We start from the raw sequence: 22,533 nt of genomic DNA, 5'->3' as shown, positions 1-22,533 counted from the left end.
AAATGTTTTAAAAAATTAAGGCGTTGGTGCCTTCTCTTGGTATATCTCTTTATAAAATAAATATCTAACTTAATTATTTGGACATAATATGGTATGTAGGTAATATTATTGTTGAAAGCTTTGAATTAATGTGTTTAGAAAAGATTGTTATTTTCAAAGAAAACTTATATAAAATTATATTTATATTTATATAGGTAACTAAATTGTTTTGTTTTGTGTTAAGAAAAATAACTTCTGAATAAATATATATCATACAGCATAAATATTGTTAATAATAAATAAGACTTTAGCAACCCTAAATAATTGGATTAATAATGTACCTAATGAAGAATCTTTAACATGTTGTGTTTTTCATAAGGATTAAAATTCAAAACAATTAACATTTTATAAAGTATTTACATAAAAATGTGGCATATAAAAAATTCTTAAAGTTTGCAAATTAAATGTACCTACATAATATAATAAAAATAATATTGCATTTTAGCTATATATTTTTAAAATAATATTCCATAGAATATATTAATTTATAAATGGTTTTATTTAAAAATTAAAGGTATAATTAAAAGTATCAAAATATATGGGTTTACCATAGACTATCTAAAACTGAAAAACATGATTTATTATATTTTACATACAGATATTTACAACACAAAAATATAATAAACATAAATATAAAAAAATTTATAAATATATTACATTGGCAGAATTCATAAATAAGATGAAAAATTCATTACTAGTCAATTCAAGGAAATTAAATAATTAATATAAAACTTTGGGTTCGTTTTAAAAAAACAAGCTGCTAATCTATAAGAACAACTTGAGCTATTTATGAAAATTAGAATTAATTATATTTATTTAACTTTAGTTAGTTTAAATATATAATTTTTATTAATAAATAATGTTTTTGAATAAGATATAAAAATACAAGTATTTCTAACTCTTTAATGAAATATTTTATTTATTAATAGGATACATTTTATATTACTTTTTGTTTAATTTAAGTATAAAATATTTTTTTAAATCCGATTTAAAATTTAAAGAATTATTATTTTAATTCAATATTCAATATATTACATTACATGTCTGTATAATTAATTATTTTCTAATTAAAATAGTTAATAAATAATTATATCTTTTATAATAAAAATGTGTTTTTATGATTTATTTATAATGCAGTGTATTTTAAATAACAATATAAAAATAAATAAGGCAATTTTATAATAATGTATAGATGATTATTTTGGCAATATTTGTATGAAATATGATAATTTTTCATTTATTTTTCAATAAAAATTCATAGATATCGTGACAATGCACAAAGAAAATATTCCAACAACCATAAACAGATATTCTTAATATTATATTAAAATTTCTCAAAAAATATTCATAATTTATGCAACTATTATTTTGCTATCTGGAAATGTAATGTTGACTTTAAATCTACATGCTGATATTTATTATATAAAAAACTAATCTTAATAATCCTAGATTAATATTTTTGTATCTAAGTTGCAACATTTATAATATAAAAAAAAAACCTCAACTATTTTATTAAACTATTGTAGTAAGTTGATTTCTATACATAAATACTTAAGTTAAAAAAATTTTTTATCTACTCAAGTATATACAAAATAAGAAATATATTATTATTATAGTCGTGTGTTTTACTACAATTATTTACACATTATCGTTTAATATCCACTCATCTTTACTTATTTAATATTAGATCATTGTATCCTAGAAAAATTCAAAAATATTTAAAACAAAATGGTAGTGAACATAATTTATTGTTATAATTTACTGATGAAAATATTAATGATATAATTTTATTCTTTAATATAATTTTAAAATTGATTATTTCTTTTATCTATTAAAAAAACAAGTGGATTTGTTCACATTTACAACAGACAAGAATTCAACAAAATACTAATACTCATAATATTAATAGTAAAACAAATAAACAATGTTTATAACATAGGTATCTTTTATTTTTATTGACTTAATATTCATCATCTAAATTTGTGCAATTAAATAATAATAATGAAGAATTTAATTTTATCTCTAGAAGAAAGAAAACAGATCTTCAAAATTGTTTTGAAAATTTGCCAAATTTACAATCACAGTAATCCAGAAAGAATACTGAACAATTATATCCAAAAGGATTATTTAAGAGTGAAAGTCAAACCATTGTTTGTATTTATCTTGATTATATCAATTTCCTACTTTCTAAGGTAACTAATTTAACATTAAATTCATTGTTATTATTGTCATTATAATATGATGTTGTATGATAATTGTACCTTTTAACTATCTAAACAATAATATTTTTTATTAAGCTATAGTTTAATATATTGACATTATAATGCCTGTGATGGTGCGGTTCTGTTCTAGAATACTATTATAGGTTTTCTATTGATAATATGCAAATATTGTTGAAGATAGGTTGTAGGAAAATTTAATTTTTTTGTTGAGATTATGTTAGTTGGTGCAGTTGTCCAAGCAATAGTGTCATTAATTCTGGCTTATTCCAAAATATCTTCTTTATAGATTACATGACGCCACTCACATAATTTATTGATACGTTTATTTCTCTAAAAATAGTAAATTAATAATAATTAATAATATTAAAATAACTACTATAATTTGATAAGTAAATGATAACTTTTTAATTATAGAAAAACATCGATTTTGGATTACATATCAATTTTATGGTAATAAACAGTCATTGATATTCATCCCAAGGTACTTTTTCTGCCAAAATGTATCCTCTTCCTGACAACTTAAAATTTTCCAATGTTCTTTTAATCTGAAAAATCAATTTAAATATTATTTATAATTATTTTTTATGGCCTTAAATACAAAAAATAAATCCGATCCTAACATATAGGTACTGTATTTAGGAATTAATTTTAAAATATTTGCTAAATGACCTACATAATTCTAAAGTTAATACATCAAATTTAAAAAAAAATATATGTAATATTCAAGGTGGTATTTTCATCTACAGTAATACTTAAAACATCCAAATAATTCTTCAAAAATGTATGTATGCTATATTGACTATAGCATACATACAGTATACAGATTTTATATTATCAATATTGTCTATACTTATGTAGAATATCCAACCAGTGTCAAAAGTCAAAAGTTATGTTGTTTGAGAAGATCTGATTTATTTAAATTTTTTTTTTGATTTAGTGTATTTTTGAGAATTCTGTTAAGTATAAAATTATATTTAAATAAAATCATAAGATTAAAATTCTAAGTGTGCATCTTTTGAAAGTCTTTTTAAAACATTAACAAACTAAAAACATACTAAAATTGAAAAATTGATTCAATATTGTAAAAATATCTAAGCACGAAATAAACTATAAAGAATAAATGAGATCAGGTGTTTTCTACAACCTGAAGTAAAAATTTTCATTTTTCAAGTAAACCAAAAAATAAAATGAAAAAAATATACCATAATTTGTGTTATTATTAGTAAAAAGAGGTGGTAGTTAAGTTTATTTACTGTTATAGACTTCATATTAAATATAAGTAATTAATATCAGCTTTTTCTTATAAACCTTAATCTTAACTTATGTTGCAATGTATAACTTTTTTGTATTATATAGATGTATTTATTAACTAACTCATGAAAGCATTAGCTTTTATTTAACAAGGGGAGTGTTATGAATAAGTATCAAGAGAACACCATACCCGCATGTGTTGTCTCTGTCTTACTAACGTACATCATAATTCATAACAAATTTGAATTCAACAGAACATATTTTATGATGTTAACTTTAATATTAGAGTAAATTTACCTATTATCTATCAAATTTAAAGGTCAGAATATTATCTAGAAAATGACATATGCTTTTATTGATATTATTATTTTAAAATGAGTAATAGCTATGTAAAATATTACACAACTTTAAAATGTTCATAAATCACTTTAAAATGATAATATCAATAAAAGCATTTGTGATTTTCTAGATAATATTCTTACTTTTAAATTTGATAATAGATTAATACTCTAGTACCTATTAAAGCTAACATGACAAATTGTGTTCTACTGAACGCAACTTGTTATGATGTACGTTAGTAAGACAAAGACAACACATGCAGGTATGGCATTCTCTTGATAAACAAATAATATATTAATAGGTAGTTAATAAACATTTTGGAAATATAGTGTTTATAAAACAATTTGAATTTGAAAACACCTATTAAAATTACTTGTCTAAAAATAAACGTTTAAAATGAAGAAAAAAAAGTGCGCAAGTGGGTATCGCTCTGCTGTACAGTAGAAATGGAGAGTAGATCACTGGTCTCTATAATGGATGTGTTAAATTTGAATGCAATGACAGATATCATTGTATACGAAAAACGATTCTGAACGGAGATGATTTGTCAGTCAATGATAATTAGTAGGATATATTAATTATTACCTATAATCTATATATTTAAATTGTAATATATCATTATTTTACATGATTTTGAAAAAAAACACACATCATTGTAAAATCAATACATTCATCACTCCGTTCAGAATCTAAAATTCTATTATTGTGTATCTAATAACCTAATACCTAATATCTGTTTATTAATTATCTATTTAATATTATTTAATCGTGAAAATGTAATTCATTATGAATATATGCATTCAAAGGAATAATTTCCTTCGTACATTAGGTTTCAAAATGTATAATCATTAATTATTATTTTAAGCCGATAACAATTTTAAACTTTGGTTTCTACTTTGGTGCATGTTACAAATTTAATAAACTTATAACGCTACATATTACGATTAGTTTATGATTATATTATTGCGTTTAATATAAACATAGTGAAACGTATTATTTATTTTAAATACACAGCTCGACATAACTTACAAGCTTTGATTTAGCCGAAACATCCGAAACATGCAACAGTCTGATACCAACACATTCTACCTGAACCTAGCTCAATCACTTCTAGATTCAAACGATTCCTTGTTTTTAAGAAACTAAGTTTCTAAATATTTGGACGATTAATACTATAGTGACTATAAAACTGACTAATGAGTATTGATATTTTTGATAACACAAATTAATACATTTAATCCTCGATTTAATAATCTAGAATTCTTTATCAATAAGCAACGACATCGACATGTCATAAAATCAAATTTTATAATCTCAATCCATTGTACTGACATGAACGGAACACTGGTAGTTACTGACATTTTCAACGACACCGGCGGCGTCTGGCCCTAGTGGCCCTTATCCTTTTATCTGTGACCACACTCATTAACTACAACAAGCGTTTGAGACCTGTTCCCCTATCACATAATATAACTATGGGCCTCTATCGAGCATATCCGCGTTCGGACGACCATGCGTGTTAAGTGATAACGACAAACATTGTTACCAAAGGGCATATTACAAAACCATTTATGCGGTAACAACTACAACAACGATTTCCGCGACGACGGTTGATAACGCGCGCATTTGCCCCTCAGCGACTGGGAAACCGCGGCGAACGCGAATCTCGCCGACTCCTCCGACGACGGCAACCGCAACGACTCGCTCTAACCGACGCCGCGCCGTTAACCGCCAATCGCGAGAACACTGCGCCGGCGGATCGATCGACGAATGCCTAGCCATTACCCATCGCTGACCGCTGTCGACAGAACGCCGCGAATCGCGCCACACGAAACAGTTCTGAGTTTAAGCTCACCAACGAGTAAAATATCAAACGTAATATTATAATAATTATCGATGCCTTTTCGTTCCGTCGCCTGCTAAACCGATCGATCGATCGCCCGACGAGTTTGCTGTACCTACCGCGTCCGTACCGATTGCGATCATTCAATCGGCGGCCGACGCGCAGCGCGCGCATTTCCCTCTATAGCGCTCATCGCCGTCGTGTCGGAGTTTCTTGCCGTCGTGACATGTTTAACGCAGTACGTACGCACTACCGCCGCCGTCACCGCAGTGCCAAGACAAACCGCTCTCGGCGCGTAACGGCCGACATTTTTTGTCGACCCGCTTAAGAGGAGCGAATCCGTCAAGAGTGATTGTATTTTCTTTCGTCGCCATCACACCACACGGCGGGCTCGACCGAAGAGCCCGTGACTCGAGCGCGGCCCCGTAATAGTTTTCCCGTAGTCCGACGCCACAATGGCGTTCAACGACTCCGCTCCAGTGTTCGTCGAAGGAAACCCGATCGGCGTCTCGAACAGACACACCTGCAAGATGCGAAATAAAAGAATGTGGAAATCGTTACGCGCGCACATCCTGTCACGCCGAGAGAAGGAAAAACAAGGTGCGTTTCCGATTTTTAACGTCCCCCCTGTTGTCGGTTTCATTTTTTTCGCAGACTTACTACAATAATATGGTTAATTAATTATAAACACGAGCGCATTGAGAAAATGTGACGAAATACGAGTTACAGACATTCATTTGTTCAGTCGTTTATAATTTATGAAAGCTTATATATTTTTCTATAATCACACTATTGATATTAGATATAGAATACTCAATTGACTAGACATTTTTTTTCCCCGACTAATTTTTAATTACTAGAATATTTGCAATACATAGATAACTACTAAATAAAATAAAATTAATTTTAGTTTTTGAGGTATTCTTGTTTTTAACCTGTATTTAAATTATACTTTTTAGACGAACATTAGTTGTGTCAAAGCTATAGAGTTTATAGCACTATATCTACAAAGTTGGTAGAAAGAGATAAATAATAGTTTAAAAAAATAAAATATAATGTAAAATAATTATATATTTTCCCAAATAAAAACGACGATTTATAAATGAAAAACACAATACAGGTATATAATATATTTTTCTTGTTCCTTAGCTGAAGCCGATGCTGAACTTTTGAGAAAAAAGAAATACGCAGAAGATCTAAAAATACAAGAAAATAGATTATCTTTAGCACAAATTAATGGTCGTTTATCGGAACTACGGGACAAGCGTGATGAGCTTGAAGAAGAAAAACGTGAACTCCTGAATCAGAAACAAACTATTATAAATACTGTTTTAACAGTACCTGAGCCTAAGTGGTATATTTATACTATCAAATGTATATTTTTGTAAATTGATTATTAGGTATTATTAATTTATTATTCAGTAGGTCATATATTTATTTTTTTTGTTTTTCAGTGCAAACTATGATCGTAAATTAGTTACGAAAATCAAATTTAAAAGTAGTATAGTTCCAAGTATTGATTTTCTTGATGATCAACAACAACAACAACAACAACAACAACAACAACAACCGCAGCAGCAACAGCAGCATTTATTAGACTTATTGGAAACAAAATCTTGTCTGGAATCTCCACCTCCTCTATTTGAAAAAGAATTCAGTTCAATCTCTCAACCTGTGGTAATGCCTACAAATGTCAAAGGAAGTAACAAATCAAATTTTTGGATGCACCAACCAAATTAAATGTTATTTCAACAGTAATTACTAATTACTAAAAAATTAACAAAATGTTTGTTACTGTATTGCAGTCCATATTTATCTTAAATTTATTTTTGAGTTTTTTTTTTTTTAATTTGTAAACATATATTTCCTTTTTATTTATATAACTTATTTTATATAATTGGAAACCACTATTAGCACTAATTATGTTTCAATCAACATATGGTCAATTATAACTTAATTAACTGCTTCTTTTATTATTCGTGTTTGATATTTCACAATCCAATTTTGTATATCATTTGATAATATAATTAAAATGTGATTTGTGAAATGTCATTATAATTTAAAGGGCAGTAATGGTTAATTTCCAATTAATATTAATTACAATCCTAGTTTTTATCTAACTATTAATTTATTATGATCTTAAACTTTTCCAGCAATGTTGCATTTTTATTTTTTAAGTTAAATTATTATTTATAAAATTATGATCATCTGAATTTGGATTCTTTTTAACGAGGTAGTTAATCAAATGTCAAATATTTTATCATAACTAAATATTTTTATATAAAAATTGTTATTAAATATAATAATATAAGATAACTATAAGTTGTTCATTAAGATTGTCATCTTTAGTGTGATAGACTGATATTATAAAAACATTTAATTTCAAAATATTAATTTTTAATAAAAATGTTCTTAAACGAAATACAAAAAAAAATACTGTTAAGTTTAAAAGCCATTGAATTTTTGGCTTTACTATAATGTGATGTATTAATTTGAATTTTTGATAGAATACCTACAAAAATGGCTTTTTTAGTTTTTTTGTATTTATTTTTGAATGCCACCTGTAAAATAAACTTAACAGAGGTTTGCTATTTAGCTCTCTTGGATTTTGTGGATAGCTCTCTTTTTTTAATCAATTTAATACTGAGTTGATTTAGAATTACATATTTGTGAATAATATTTTTCATCGTTGAAGCTAATCTTAGTATTGTCTTACTCAAGATAATATTATTTTTAACATAGATTACAAGTTCTGTCTTTCAACATATTTTCAGTTAATAAATACTTAATATATTGTTTGTGGTTTAAATTACATACTAGGTATTCACCACATTTGTTATTAATATATTTAGTCGAATACATCAAAAACTATAAAAAATTGTTCTCTTTTGATTAGCAACTGATAAAACTAATAGAGTATTCATTACAAGAACTGCTTTAAATAGGTAAACCTGAAAAAATAATGTTGTATTGCTACTGGTAAAATTATTTTTAATATGTATATTATAAATGTTTTTTGTTTTATATTATATTTCGCAAACAAAAGAAATCTATTGTAATAATAAATGTTTGTTAATGTTTATGATATTTTAAATTATTTTTTAAGAATTAAATTTAATATAAACAAATTATATTATATCATAAATAATAATTATGAAAATTTGTATATTTTTTTTTACAAACTCATTTTTGTTGAAAAAAACAATAAAAAAAAAATTGCAATAAATGCAATCTTTGAGCTTAATCTATTTGTTCTATATATATTATAAAATAAAACATGTATAATTATATTATAGTACCTGATAATATTCATATTATTTTTATATCATATTATTGTCAAATTAATGAATGTTTATAACTAAGCAATAACTAATAAGTAAAAAATATTTATTGCAACCATTGATAAACACAAACAGTAGTTGGAATAATTTCTCTAATACTAATGAATAATATTTTGAGCACTTCATAAGAATAGTATTTCAAATAACAGAAAACTATTCCAATTACTTTTTAAATATTATTTGTTCTAGAATCTAGATATCATAAAAAATTATACTTGTTTAATGTTTTCATAAAATTTGAAATTATAGCTTATGTTAAAATGTATAACTGATAATTTACAAGTTACTAAATAACAATAAATATTAAAAAAATATAATTTTATTTTAAAGCTGTAGTGCAAAAAACTTGGAATATCTATTGAAAATTTATTATGTCTGGAATAGGTATTTCTAAAAATTAAATCTTAATACCTATTATAAAAGTATTGTAGGGACATCATAAAGCAATGGTGTTAACTAAATCTATCAATGCCTATGTGGCAGGAATTTAACACTCAATGCATAAAAACTATATTTATGATTGTTTTTATTAACAAAATTAATCTAAATTTTAATTCAATATTAATTACACAGATGTGTTAATAGAATCAGATAGTTTTTTAAATAAATGTATTTTGATAAAAGAAGTGCTCAACGAGGACTCATTGGACCTTGGTATTATATTAGATTACAATTTTAAATTTGCGATGGAATCTTCATTTTTTTAATTTATTAAGAAAGCTATATGATGTATTGAGTAATTACTTATTAATTGTATTAGATAAAGCCATAAAAAACTTAATACTTAATCAAACAATGCGTGTCATATACCTATTTTTTCTTATACCAGGCAATCATTCAGCAAGGACTATTAATGTGGAGTTGACTAGGTGCAAGTATTCTAAATAAACTACAAGTAAACTAGAATAACATTATAAAAAATCTGTTTAAATTAGTCTTCCTTACGAAGATCTACAAGGCAAAATTATAGTTATTTTAATGTGCATAGAATAATCTAAGATTTTTAGTTTTACTTTAAAATATTTACAATAATCTATTCAAATCTAGGATAAAAAAAAAAGAAATTAAAATATTGTAACATATTTTTCATATTTTGTGATAATAGTTAAGAGATCACAAAAAGCTGAAAAAGCATAGTCACAGGATATGTCAGGACTAATACAATTTAAAAATTATTCCTTTCAGTTTGTATAGAAAGAAGTCATTTTGATTTATAATTAGTGGTCGAAATTATATGGATTTGCATATTCATACTGAGTGTATACACTATATTATTGAGGGTTTAAAATGTCTGCATTTCAAATCAAACTGATTCCATAGACAACATTTTATTTTGCACATAATTGGAGGGTAAGGTCATATTTTGTCTTTAGTGCATATTATGGGTTTATTTTGTAAAATGTTGGTAAATAATTAAATCACTTCATACCTTTATTCCAGAAATATGAATTTTTATTAATTACCTATTGACAAAAAAAGTAATATTGTCAATTATTGATTAACTCTTATTTGATAAGTGAAATCATCAAAGATTAATTTCATGGTTTTATACAAATTAATATTTGTTGTTGGCTACATTGCAAATTTGAACTATTTGAAATGAAATATTTTTTTTAACTTTATAACATTTTTAATGTTAAAAGGTACATTTATTTTATTTTTTTCAAATTGTAAAAATAAAAAATGTATAATAGAAACATGATTAAAATAAAGTTACCATTTGTTAATAATATAAATATATGATACATGTTTGAGCATATTTTACAATTAATTATGCATATTTATGCATATAAACTATATAGACCTATTTTCTTTTCATATTCACATTATATTTACCACATTTTTAGTGCATTTAATTTCAGTCTCTACTTATAAGAGCTCTAGGCATAGCTAGCTAGCTCAAATCTTACTATATGATATACAATGTTAAAATGTAATCTTATAGCAAACTATTGACATGATTTAATATCTAGACCATTGAGACAATTTTTGTTATTTAAAATAACCAAGAAGTAAAATTGGTAATATGTCTCATTTAACTAGTACAGGTAAAAATAAAAACTATTTTAATTTAGTTCTTTTATCTGGTTTACTATTACCAATTTAATAATTTCCAACATTATTTAACTACTACTTCTAATTGTTGATTGAATTGGGTATATTAATGACATCACATTATATTTCACAATCCTAAAATACTCATCATAGCTTGAAATACTCGTTGATAATACAAATTAAATTTACTAAATACATATAATATTTGTAATTATGTAGTAATTAGTTTTTATTTTATTTAAAATACAATAATGTTATCAAAACAATTATTTATTAGATTCAGTGGTTTATCGGTATTTTAATTTATTGTTGATAATAAGACAATAATAGGATTAACAAACAATAAAATAATTATAAACTGAGATAAATTAGATACCTAAGTGTTTTGTACAGTGTAGTACTGTGGTCATGCATCCTAAAAAAATTATATAATTTGATTCGTTTCTTGAACGAAGTATAAAATAATGATCATTGAATAGTAATAAAAGGTAATTAAAAACAAAACTAAACACAGAATCAGTTGATACCGTTATCTAAGATAATGGTATAGAATATAAACCAAATATTAACCAAATAGCTTTTGTATAAAACTAAGAAAATGTTAAAAAAACCGAAAAAGTTTCAATATTTTGTAGTAGTTATAATAATAGTTAGTTATAGAAGCGTTCTCAGTTGGTTGAAGCTGCAGTAGGTGGCGGTGTAGTGGATACATTGGTTTTTGAATTCCCTTGCTGTTGATTAGGTTCTGGAGGCGGTGCCACAATGGGTATAGCCAAATTGACACGTCTTGGGGGAGGTTGTTGTTGTGGCTGTTGTTGTGGTTGATAATAAGTAGTCATGAAGGTTTCCTAAAATAAGAATGATGATAATTCAATGTATGATAACAATTTCACCTTTGAAATAATGACAACAAATTTAAAAATTTTAAAAAAGGTTAGTATTAAAAATATTTTAAATTAGTCAATGATTAACTTACTGGTTGTTGCAAAGATTGTGTTCCAGGTGGTGGCGATGTTACACCTGTCGCACCTGTTGGTACTGGTTGGTAAACAGCTGCTTGAGCTGCAAGCATCTGAAGAGCAGCTGCAGCAGCTGCTGCTGCATTTGGATCATCAGCATTACCAGTTGCTGGACCCGGTGCCACTCCAGTTGCATACTGGGGTGTAGCATACATTTGATGATGGTACATGGATGGATCAGCAGCAGCCATAACCATCATACCAGTGTTGTGATCAAGCACCATACCATGATGTATTGGTTGTAAGGGTTGGTGGTACTGTTGTATTTGCAATGGTGGTGGTTGTTGATGAATTTGGATTGGTTGTTGTTGTTGTAATTGTTGAGGCGCAGGTTGCATTTGTTGTTGAGGTTGAATTTGTTGGTCTTGCATCACTAACCCATTTTGTGGCTGAGAAGCTGGAGGCTGTGGCTGAGGTGTTTTAGATAATCCACCAAAATTTAGGACAGGGTCAGGAAGCTCCCTGCGGCTTTGAACTGAGTAGCGTTTGGAGCTACGTACAACCGGAGTGGGTGGTGCAGGTGGCTCAATTTGTTGATTTTCATTTTCATCTAAAAAGAAATATTTTGAGATATTATTAAATAATAATATATTAGTACTATTCTATACTTTTTAGGTGTCTACCTGCACTATTATAGCAAATATATTATTTTAAATAAAAGTTTGATTTAAGTTAAGACTAATGCAATTATTGGTAATTATGAGTGAATTATTACATGAATGAATTTATGCATAGCAAAACATACATAGTTATAGTACTTGATAACAAGAATATTATATCGCATCAATACGATAATAAGTTAATAAGTGTTACAAATTGTAATAGAAAAATATCAAGAAGAATTAAAAATGATAACACATCTTATATTAGAATACTTACATTGACGATTATTGTAATGTTGATAATGTCCACCACCATGTTGTGTACGTCCTGTGCCAGCAGTAGTAGGTGCTACAGAATTATGTTGCTGATCGTAGTTGTGTTGATTTGGACTGGATGAAGATGAAGGAATAGAACCCTTAGAAAAATACCTATCACGATTATATTGATGCGATGTATGATGTTGATGGAAGCTGCGGCCTCGAGGTGACGAAGAATGTTGGTGTTGCTGGTTATGTCCTTGACTGTTATTAAAGTGTTGCTGCTTAAAATTTTGATGTTGATTATGGCTACTACTGCTTTGTTGTGGTCTTCGGTTAAAAAAGTTTGAATTAGGTGCTGTAGGAGAGTCTCGATTTACTTGAGCACCTTTTTCTTTATTAATTGGAGACTCAGTTGAAGACCGATTGAAAAAGTTTTTATTGTTAGTTGATGAAGATGAAGGCCCGCCATTTAGCTGATCTTGACGATTGTTTCGATTTGCAGGAGAAGTTGTATTAGATTTAGAGATTGCTCGGGATGAAGTGTGATGTCGAGCCTGGCCAGTTTCCACAGCTGCAACATTTGTCTTTTTTTCTTCATTCTGAACAGAAGGAGTTTTTGGTTGTTGTTCGTGATTCTGGACTGAGACTTCTACATCTGTGGAAGACACAGTTGAAGAATTAGGCTCCGATTTCTTTGAATTATCCAAAGCAGGGAATTCAGAGGTATAATCATCAGTTGTAGATTTCTTTATATTCTTATTTGGACCGCCAACACTGCGTCGAGCCATACCCCCACGCTTTACTTTCATAGACTGCCCACCAGCAGTACCAATGTAAGCTTTTGTATCTTGCCAATTACGAGTATATTTGGTAGTGGCAGCTCGCCTAAAATGAAATCATTTGTAATTATTATTAATGGCTATATATAAATGGTTTCTATAATTAACTTACCCATATTTATGATGACGCCGAGCTCGAGGTGCCTCTGATTCTTCCCTTATGTCATATCCATATGAGGCCAGTAACTCATCACGGCTTTTACGTGTCTGTTCATTTTCATCATACAAATCGTGTGTCCACTTATCCAAAGCATCTAAATCACGAGATTTTCTAGAACCTACACTTGGTTTTTTTGCCGATCCACCAGCAGTTACAGAAGTTTCAGAATCTTTTGCTGTAGCAGCAGCAACCTTAGATATAGCCAAGACTTTTTTAGTAGACGATGTTCCATCTCCAGCAGCTAAAGCAGTGTTTTCAGCTGCATCTACTGGGATCACTGATTTTGGTTTTTTAATGCCGGTATGTCGTCTTCTAATCCGGCGACGACTAATAATTATTAATAAAATAATATAAATTTAATATTATACTTAATAAGCATTAGATATTTTAGCCCGCTACTCACTCAGAAACAACTCCATCATCGTCTCCTGAATCTTCTTCATATCCATTATCTGATTCTGATCCTTCAGAGCTTGTTGTACTATAAGCCATGCGGTCATCGTGTTCATAGAATCTTCCACGTCTGGGTATGTATTGTGGATCATTAGTATCATCATCCACAGGCACAGGTACTGCAGGTTCTGCAGGTGCTGAAGGCTAAAATGGAATAACAACCAAAAAACAAATTAAATTTAAAAATGGTTAGATAATTATGGTATTTAAATGAAATTATTTTAAGAAATATTTTATTACAAATTATAGAAGATTAGTAAGGCAATACAAATACCTGATTATATAAATAACATAATTAGGTAAAATGGATGGTTAAGTAAATCTAGGGACAGTAAAAATAAATTTCAACAAAAAAAATATTAAGAGAATGTATTTATATAGCATGCCTAGCATAGAAAATTTAAGTTAAGCAGTTCATATTAAGTGTTGATAGTTTAATACATTATAAACATAACATTATCAATGTTTGTTTGATATTTTATGGAAGTTATGAGCCCCTTTAATTTGGGATATTTTACATAGATAATTTGCTTAAAAAATTGGCTAACCCAGACAATTATATTACTTTTAAATTTGATAATAGGTACAATTATTAATTATTATTATTATTATTATTATTCACTATAATGTTAAAACTAACAAAGCATAACATAAATTGCATACATATTTGTATTTTGCAATACGTTTGCTACATTACATATTTTAAAACAAATAACAACGACGTGAGTGTGATGTCCTTTTGAGAATATTTTTCTTTAAATTGTTACATAAATATCCTAACAAAAAACCAAAAAGTGTTTATGAAGTTCAACATTTGAGCTCAGTAACATAAAATATTTAAATGGAATTTGAAATTTTGAATGAAATTATGCAATGAATGTATTGTAATGGTTTTTTTTTTGTATATGTATGTGATAACTAGTCGATAAAATGCTTCTACTTTTAACCTTGAACGTGGTTTTAGATAACAAATTAGAGTTTAAATTTTAGAGATCTAAATTAAAAATTACCAATACTTTTTTTAATCGGAAAAAACAAACAAAATATTAAGGGAAAATAAGAATTTTTAAGTAAATCCAATATAACCTATTATTAAAATAATTTTTATGTAACCATGGTTACCTTAAAACTTTTACATACATCATTAATTATATTGAATAAAATTTAAAAAATATGTAAATTAATTTTAAGATAGTATCTATTTATCAATTATGGGTACAATTAATTCAATCATACTGTTGTATGAAAAGGCGGGGGGTATTGACTCAAATATATAACAATAATATAATAATTAAATAATAACAATAATAATAATAATTGATATAAATAAATATTTATTATTTAAGCTACCTACATCAAAAAAACTTATTATAAAATATATTTAGTGATAATATAGGCTAACAGACCATTTCCACTCAGAATCGTTTTTCATATATAATGAGTAATGACATATCACTTCAAATTTAATATACCTATTATGGTGAATCACTCGACACCTAATGTATAACAGAGCGGTGCCCTCAGTGCCCACTGTTTGTTTAAATGGAATGTATAAAATAATATTATTATGTATTAATGTAATGGTTAACAGTCATAGTGTATGTAATGTAATATTATGTACATTAGATATAGGTACCTACCTATCTAATGGTTTTAAATATTGATACCAATTTAGAGCTTAAGCATGCAAAAAATCATTTGATGGACACATAATTATACAAAGATGCACAAAAAATACAATTTATAACTGTGCTAAAAACAAATAACAAAATACCTATGGAATATAATATTTTATATAATTTTAATTATTATGCTCACATCTTTGTTTTCTTCACTAGAGTCTTCTTCACCGTCACCTCCCTCTACTTCTTGTTGTGAACTGGTCTCATTATCGGGAACATTTTCTTGTTGAATTACATCTTGAGGCTGTTCTTTTACAACACTATCTTCTTCATCATTATTTATATACTCAACAGCATCTTCAAATCCACTACCAATTGTTGAGTTAATTATTTCATCATACTCTGATTTTGATTTTATTGAGATATCTAGATTTACATCAGAGTTTTCATTGATTAAAATTTCTTTTTCAACTGTAGCTGTCACGGGTTTCTGTTGCTCGTCCAAAGCTGTTTCATCTTGATTCTGTTTAATCTCATCTACCTCATCAGTCGATATTGTTGTAGATGCCATAGCTGTATTTAACTGATCTTCTTCAACTTTGGAATTTTCACTGGTGGCTTTAACAGTAGTAATTGTAGATTCATTTGACACAACAGCTAGATCACTGACCACCGCCACATGTTCAACATTGTTAGTCGTCATAATCATTTCCTTGTCTGACTTAATGGATGGATCAATTTCATTAGTCACTGCTATCGGATTTAACGCATCGGTAGCGGTAGTGGTAGTGGTATTGTCGGTAGCGTCAGCGACAACGGGGGCAGTGTCTTCTCCTTTTGTGGTTACGGCAGCACTCTCCATTGTAAAAATATGAAGTTCAAGTGTACGGGAGGCGGTTGTTGCACAATTATTACAATGACGGGCTGAATGGTAAAGTGCGAAGTAAAAATCACTTAACGTTTACGACGATATGAGGAGCAGCATCAACAGTAAAAAACCGAGGGTAGTGAAAATAAAAAAAAATAAAAAACAAAACAAAACGCAAAACACGACGCGAAAAATTTTACCGGATTTTTATGAACGGGGCTCTCGAAATGATTGGTATCGATCCACGTCGAAAAACAAAGACGAGGACGGAAAATCTAGCTAGTCTCTACGGCGGCGGCGGTGGACGTCGGACCGTGCGCGGCGAGGAAAACACGCAAAAAACGCAGGTTGAAAGATCGGGCGTTGTCGTCATTAACGGACTTTGATGGTGTTTTTGTTTAGGGACAGATGATCACGAACGTCGTGCTGTCATAGCAAATCGCAACAATTTAATAGTTTAACGTTCAACAACGAGCGGACGGGCGCCGGGAACCCAGGTTATAATGAACCAATGCATCACCACGCGATAACGATGGTATTATCTCGGGCCTAGGCCGAACGAAGGAATTACGGCGGCGGTCGAATACGCGGTCACTGTCATACCGTTGTTGTACTGACTGCACATACCGCCATACCGGTTACCGCTGATAACGGTGGTGACCCGTAAGGTTATGCTTACGACAATATAATATTATGACTATGTGGAGATTTGCCACCATGATATTGGAGGTAAACCGCACCATGTGCCGGTCACATTGATTACCTCCGGTAGGTAGTGTTTTTTAAACATTTTTTAGATTTTTAAAAATTTACCCATTTGCACTCTTGTAAAAAATACTTTTAAAATACTATTATAAAAATGTATTTTATGAATACTTACAAAGTATGGATTTTTTAAATTGTATACTATACAATATACCTATATGTATATTGTATATCATTAGATGTACTTATTATATTACTACTTAGTACTTACCATAGATTTTAACAACCAATTTCATAAATACTATAACATGTCTGACTATTTAGAGGTAAATAAATACATATTCACATATATTTTAAGTAATGTTTATAAAATTATAAGATTTTAATTTTTCTTAAAAAATCCTAGTATAGAAAAAAGATGTTATTTTTTAAATTTTAAACACTTGTGAAATTTTTGTGTAAAATAATTTATCAAACGTAGGTACTAAGTACTTTATGGTATTTCAATTTTGTTAAAAATATTTTTAAAAAGTATTCAGAATATTTAAAAAAAATACTTTTAAAAAGTTATACTTATTTAAAATATCATAAAAATACTTCAAAAATTATTCTTTTACAAGAGTGCCCAATTGTACATTAATTTTGAATCAGTTTGTGACTTGGTGTAATTGTGTCCATACTCAATAGTGCTATAATACATAACTCATAAGTATAATGTGTTTAAAAAGTGTAAACCTATAATTTATTATTTATATTTTAATCAACTTTATAACTTATATTATTTCTTGTAATATATATACATTTATTCATACCTATCTAATATTTTCATAATTCATATACTATGGTTAATTATACATGTTTGATGTTATACAATAAAATATTATATTTTTACATAGTATAACTTTTATTAATGTTTTTAAAGTAAATAGGTATCTATACTAAGTAATAAACTAATAAGTAATAACTATACATAATAATAATATAATATGTCTATATATTATATGTATATAATTTTAATATATATTATAATATTTTAAAATATTTATATAGTTGCTTTAAAAATCAAATATCAATAAAAGCAATTTGTTTAATTGTATTAAAAAATAATAGACACAGATACTAAGCAAATTAAAAAATTTAATTGCATAGAACTTATTTATGCCATTATATATGATAGATTTTTTTTGGATAATAGTTGAAAATATAATATCCCAATTCAATATTTTTTTGCTGCAGAGATATTGATATTGGACTATTATTTGGGACATACAATATACAATATATGATATAGTTGTTATGGTACACAAGGTAAAAAAGTCAAATTTCTATATATAGCTCAAAAAGAGTCAAAATATTTTGAAATTTATACCATATGATTATAATATGAAGGAAATGCTAATATATTATACATTTGGTGAACATTTAAAGTATGTATTTTGTAAAAGGTATCAATTTATTTATTTTTGAATTACAATAAAATACAAAAATTGTTGGATGTGAACGTTATTTTGTTTTATTTTTCGTCTGCATTCAAAAAAATGTATTAACGATTTACATTCAATTTTTTTTCAATTCGAGTAATAACAGCTTTATGAGGAATCTATTTTTTTACATTTTTAAGCTTTTTGAAAAAAAAACAATTCTTTTTGAAGATTATAGAAAAATCTAAAAAAAAATTAAAATTTCTACGGATAAATATAGCTCAGCTAAAACACACCAAATATTTTGAAAATTATAACATGGATACATTTAACGATTATTTAAAATACCTTCGGTTTCCAGTAATTATTAAATTAAAACAAAATAATAGTATTGCGTGAATATTCCCGTTTTTTCTATATTTTTTTTTTGTTTTTCTCAATTAAATTCTAAAAGTACTTGGAATTTTTTGTCTTTGCTTTTTAACTCCCTAAAACACCAACTAAATTCAATTTTCTATTAGAAAGATATTATAATTGAAATAATAAAATGTTGTGCTATCTGTGAGATCTTAATATGATATTTTTGATAAAGCTATTTGCAAATTACCGATATTTATATGGCTTACTGGTTTACACAAGTTACAGGAAAATAAACGTAATTGGCGTTTTGTGTTGAATAACTAAAGACCAACCACGACGATATAGCATCGGAAAATCAACAAGTATTTCGCCGTTCACGATTTGTGCAGTTACGAGTTTGCATCAATGGCATACTTATGTCATGGCTGTGAGATACGACTACGATCCCGACAGATCGCGGGCTATGAAGCACAATGTTTGAAAACACGATTTAATCGAGCGCCACTGAACGAAAAATATTGGTAATTTTAACAAAACTATAAGCTATATAAATTAAAATATCAATAATATTATTGTTAATATTCAGTCAAAAAATTGATAATTTATTGTATACATATTATAGATAGCTATTTAGTATTTATAAAAATAGGAATAATTGAAAAATTATCATTGATGATTTAATAATTTTTTTGTTTAAGTAATATTATATAGATAGTGTACTTACATAATTGAAATTTTTAAAAATAACTTTAACATTTTTTGTTAATTTTATCAAATATATTATTACGTAACTATCTAGATATTAGTGCATTTATATTGTTGAATTTACGAATAAGAAAAAAATATTTTATCCAAATTGTTATTATTAAACTAAACACAATTAAGGTACTTATAATAATAATAAAATTGAATCATTAAAATATTTATGCTTATAAAAAAATTGTCGTTATGAATTTGATGAATAATTAACTAATTCTATAATTCAGTTTTATTATTTAGTATTAATTAATTAAAAAAAATTTAATTTTCATTAAATTTATGTTCAATATACGTAAGTACACCTGTAATTTTAAGATAGCGATAGGTATTCAAATGCTCGCAAATATGTAGGTACAAATACGTTTCGTAATGTTCTGGCCAAGCTGATAAAATACTTGATTAGGTACAGTATCTGCTGTTAATAATTGTTATGTTTAATATATATTTTTCTGTAAGCCAGTCTTCATTCTTACTCAGTTTTTTGTACACCGTAAAAAACAAAAGCATTTAAAAATAATTGACAATTAAAAGTTCTGTTTTCTTAAATGTTTGGCTAACAATATTTAACTTTAGAAATTTATCGTGAAAACGTGTACAGCATACTTATTTGTAAATACAATAATCAAGTAAATCAACGACAATGATAATATTTTACTTAACGTGATTGACACTATCTACAACCACGATGCATTATCTGAAGCAATAATAAATCGGCAAATTGAAAATAATTCTTTTAACGAAAATGTACATAAGAGTTATATGAAGACCATCTAAACTAGTGCTTCGTTATTTAAAATAAACTATTGATGTCAGTGTTAAACTTAAAATACATTAGCAATTACAGATGTACGCTATATATAACGATAATAATTTATGTCGAACTCGAAGTGAACAACTACCAAAATTTCTAACGAATATTGTAACCGTCCATTCAGAATTAAATACCATTGACTGTATTACAAACGAAAACGAACCTTTTTTGTTTTTAAATGATTCTATTAATGGTATGTAAATTTTAATGTTTACATTTAAATTAAATTTAGAATTTTTAAGTAAAATTAAAAACAGTATATTATGTTGATGGCACGGTCGAGTATTGTACATTTTTTTTGTCAATCATTTACAGTTCATGGCCTTTTCAACAATTATTATGTGCTTTTAGTATATTTTTTGTTAAAAGGTAAATAAACAATTTTTTACTCCAAAGTATTTAAACTTTAAAGCTATTGATTTAACTTAAGTTGACTTTGAAGTTGATGTCGGTTTCACCAAGGTTAATCATGGTTGCGAAGATGCAAGATCTGGGCTTAGATTGCTTAGAATAAGAATATGGGATGAATGGAGTTAGCAACTATTTATTATTATATTTTTATATATTGTCGTTTTTGAGTATTGAGAAAGTTGGTGATTTTTTTAACCTGAACTATTAGAAATACAATCGGTTGATTTCCGTTGATTAAAAATTGTAGATTTGGCTATTTATTTAGTAAACAAATATATATCAGAAGAATCACTTTTCCGTCCGTCAATATGGACAAAAAAGAGTTCAAGTTTACAGCAAACGACAAACGCATGCGAGTCTTTTCACAAAAAATGTAATAGTTTTTCCTGTCCAAAAAATGTATTCATTTTATTTAGATGTTTTTAAAATTATTCAAACTGATAATGTAATGTTAGTTAAAAGATCACTTATTTATATACGTCAATATAAGAAACAACACTGATAAAACATTTTATTTGTTAAATAATAATAATATTTGTTAAGATAAAAAAAGTTATAAATGAAAATAAAAATAAAATAACAAGGTTATATTTTATAAAAAGCTTCTCTTATAAGTATAAACCTAATTTTTGTCTGACGTTTTGATTAATATAATTATTATTATGATTACTTATTTATTATATTATATTATGGAGTGTATTGATTTTGATTAAATTTAAGTGATTTAACATATATATTTACTTTTTTATTAAATTTAATAAAGAATTTTTTGATTGACTTGTGATTATATTTATAATTGTTATTTGTTATTTATTTCATTGTTTGTTGTTTAAGTATTCCTGATGGATGATTAAAATACATAAATAATTGCGTTCTGGATTTTTTGGGACGCAATTTATATAGGTATATATTTTTTACGGAATATGTGAACCTCACGTATTTCCCTCCATTTTACCAATTACTTTGAATATTATGAATAAAACAATTAACTGTAGTCTATACTACAGTCTATACTGTTTGTAGTACACCAGATAAATTGTTTGGCACATCCCAAACGACTCCCGTCCATTGTTTGCTTATTCCAAAACGGCTTCCGTCGCAAAAAGGTTTTACAAACAGGAAAATTCCCAAACTGCTAACGGTAATACCGGT

The 22,533-nt window shown here is 27.1% G+C and overlaps 2 protein-coding genes, 1 long non-coding RNA gene and 1 pseudogene across 5 annotated transcripts; 2 read left to right on the top strand and 2 right to left on the bottom strand.

Moving 5' to 3' along the window:
* Nucleotides 1–1,966: 1,966 nt before the first annotated feature.
* LOC132926724 (uncharacterized) lies at nt 1,967–5,290 on the bottom strand. 3 transcript variants are annotated; one of them, XR_009661509.1, is made up of 3 exons: nt 4,881–5,290; nt 2,663–2,806; nt 1,967–2,591 (listed from the first exon to the last, which is right to left on the bottom strand). It is a non-coding gene; the product is annotated as an uncharacterized LOC132926724 (long non-coding RNA). The 3 variants fall into 3 exon arrangements; XR_009661510.1 differs by having other exon boundaries at nt 2,698–2,806; nt 4,881–5,283; XR_009661508.1 differs by having other exon boundaries at nt 1,967–2,806; nt 4,881–5,289.
* A 187-nt stretch (nt 5,291–5,477) lies between these two features.
* Nucleotides 5,478–8,982, top strand: LOC132926723 (calcium homeostasis endoplasmic reticulum protein-like). The gene is made up of 3 exons (XM_060991122.1): nt 5,478–6,294; nt 6,844–7,048; nt 7,149–8,982. The coding sequence occupies exons 1-3, from the start codon at nt 6,150–6,152 to the stop codon at nt 7,432–7,434; spliced, it is 636 nt and encodes a 211-aa protein (XP_060847105.1). The 5' UTR covers nt 5,478–6,149; the 3' UTR covers nt 7,435–8,982.
* Nucleotides 8,983–11,301: 2,319 nt separating this feature from the next.
* LOC132924193 (probable serine/threonine-protein kinase DDB_G0282963) lies at nt 11,302–17,477 on the bottom strand. The gene is made up of 6 exons (XM_060988357.1): nt 16,243–17,477; nt 14,375–14,568; nt 13,924–14,298; nt 12,989–13,857; nt 12,067–12,659; nt 11,302–11,938 (listed from the first exon to the last, which is right to left on the bottom strand). Exons 1-6 carry the CDS (start codon nt 16,906–16,908, stop codon nt 11,759–11,761), a joined length of 2,877 nt encoding a protein of 958 aa, XP_060844340.1. The 5' UTR covers nt 16,909–17,477; the 3' UTR covers nt 11,302–11,758.
* Nucleotides 17,478–19,821: 2,344 nt separating this feature from the next.
* Nucleotides 19,822–21,507, top strand: LOC132925174 (uncharacterized; annotated as a pseudogene).
* Nucleotides 21,508–22,533: the final 1,026 nt, after the last annotated feature.

This window comes from Rhopalosiphum padi, chromosome 3 (assembly GCF_020882245.1).
Source record: "Rhopalosiphum padi isolate XX-2018 chromosome 3, ASM2088224v1, whole genome shotgun sequence".
In the NCBI taxonomy this organism is placed as follows: domain Eukaryota; kingdom Metazoa; phylum Arthropoda; class Insecta; order Hemiptera; family Aphididae; genus Rhopalosiphum; species Rhopalosiphum padi.
This window is presented reverse-complemented; position numbering and strand designations above follow the sequence as displayed.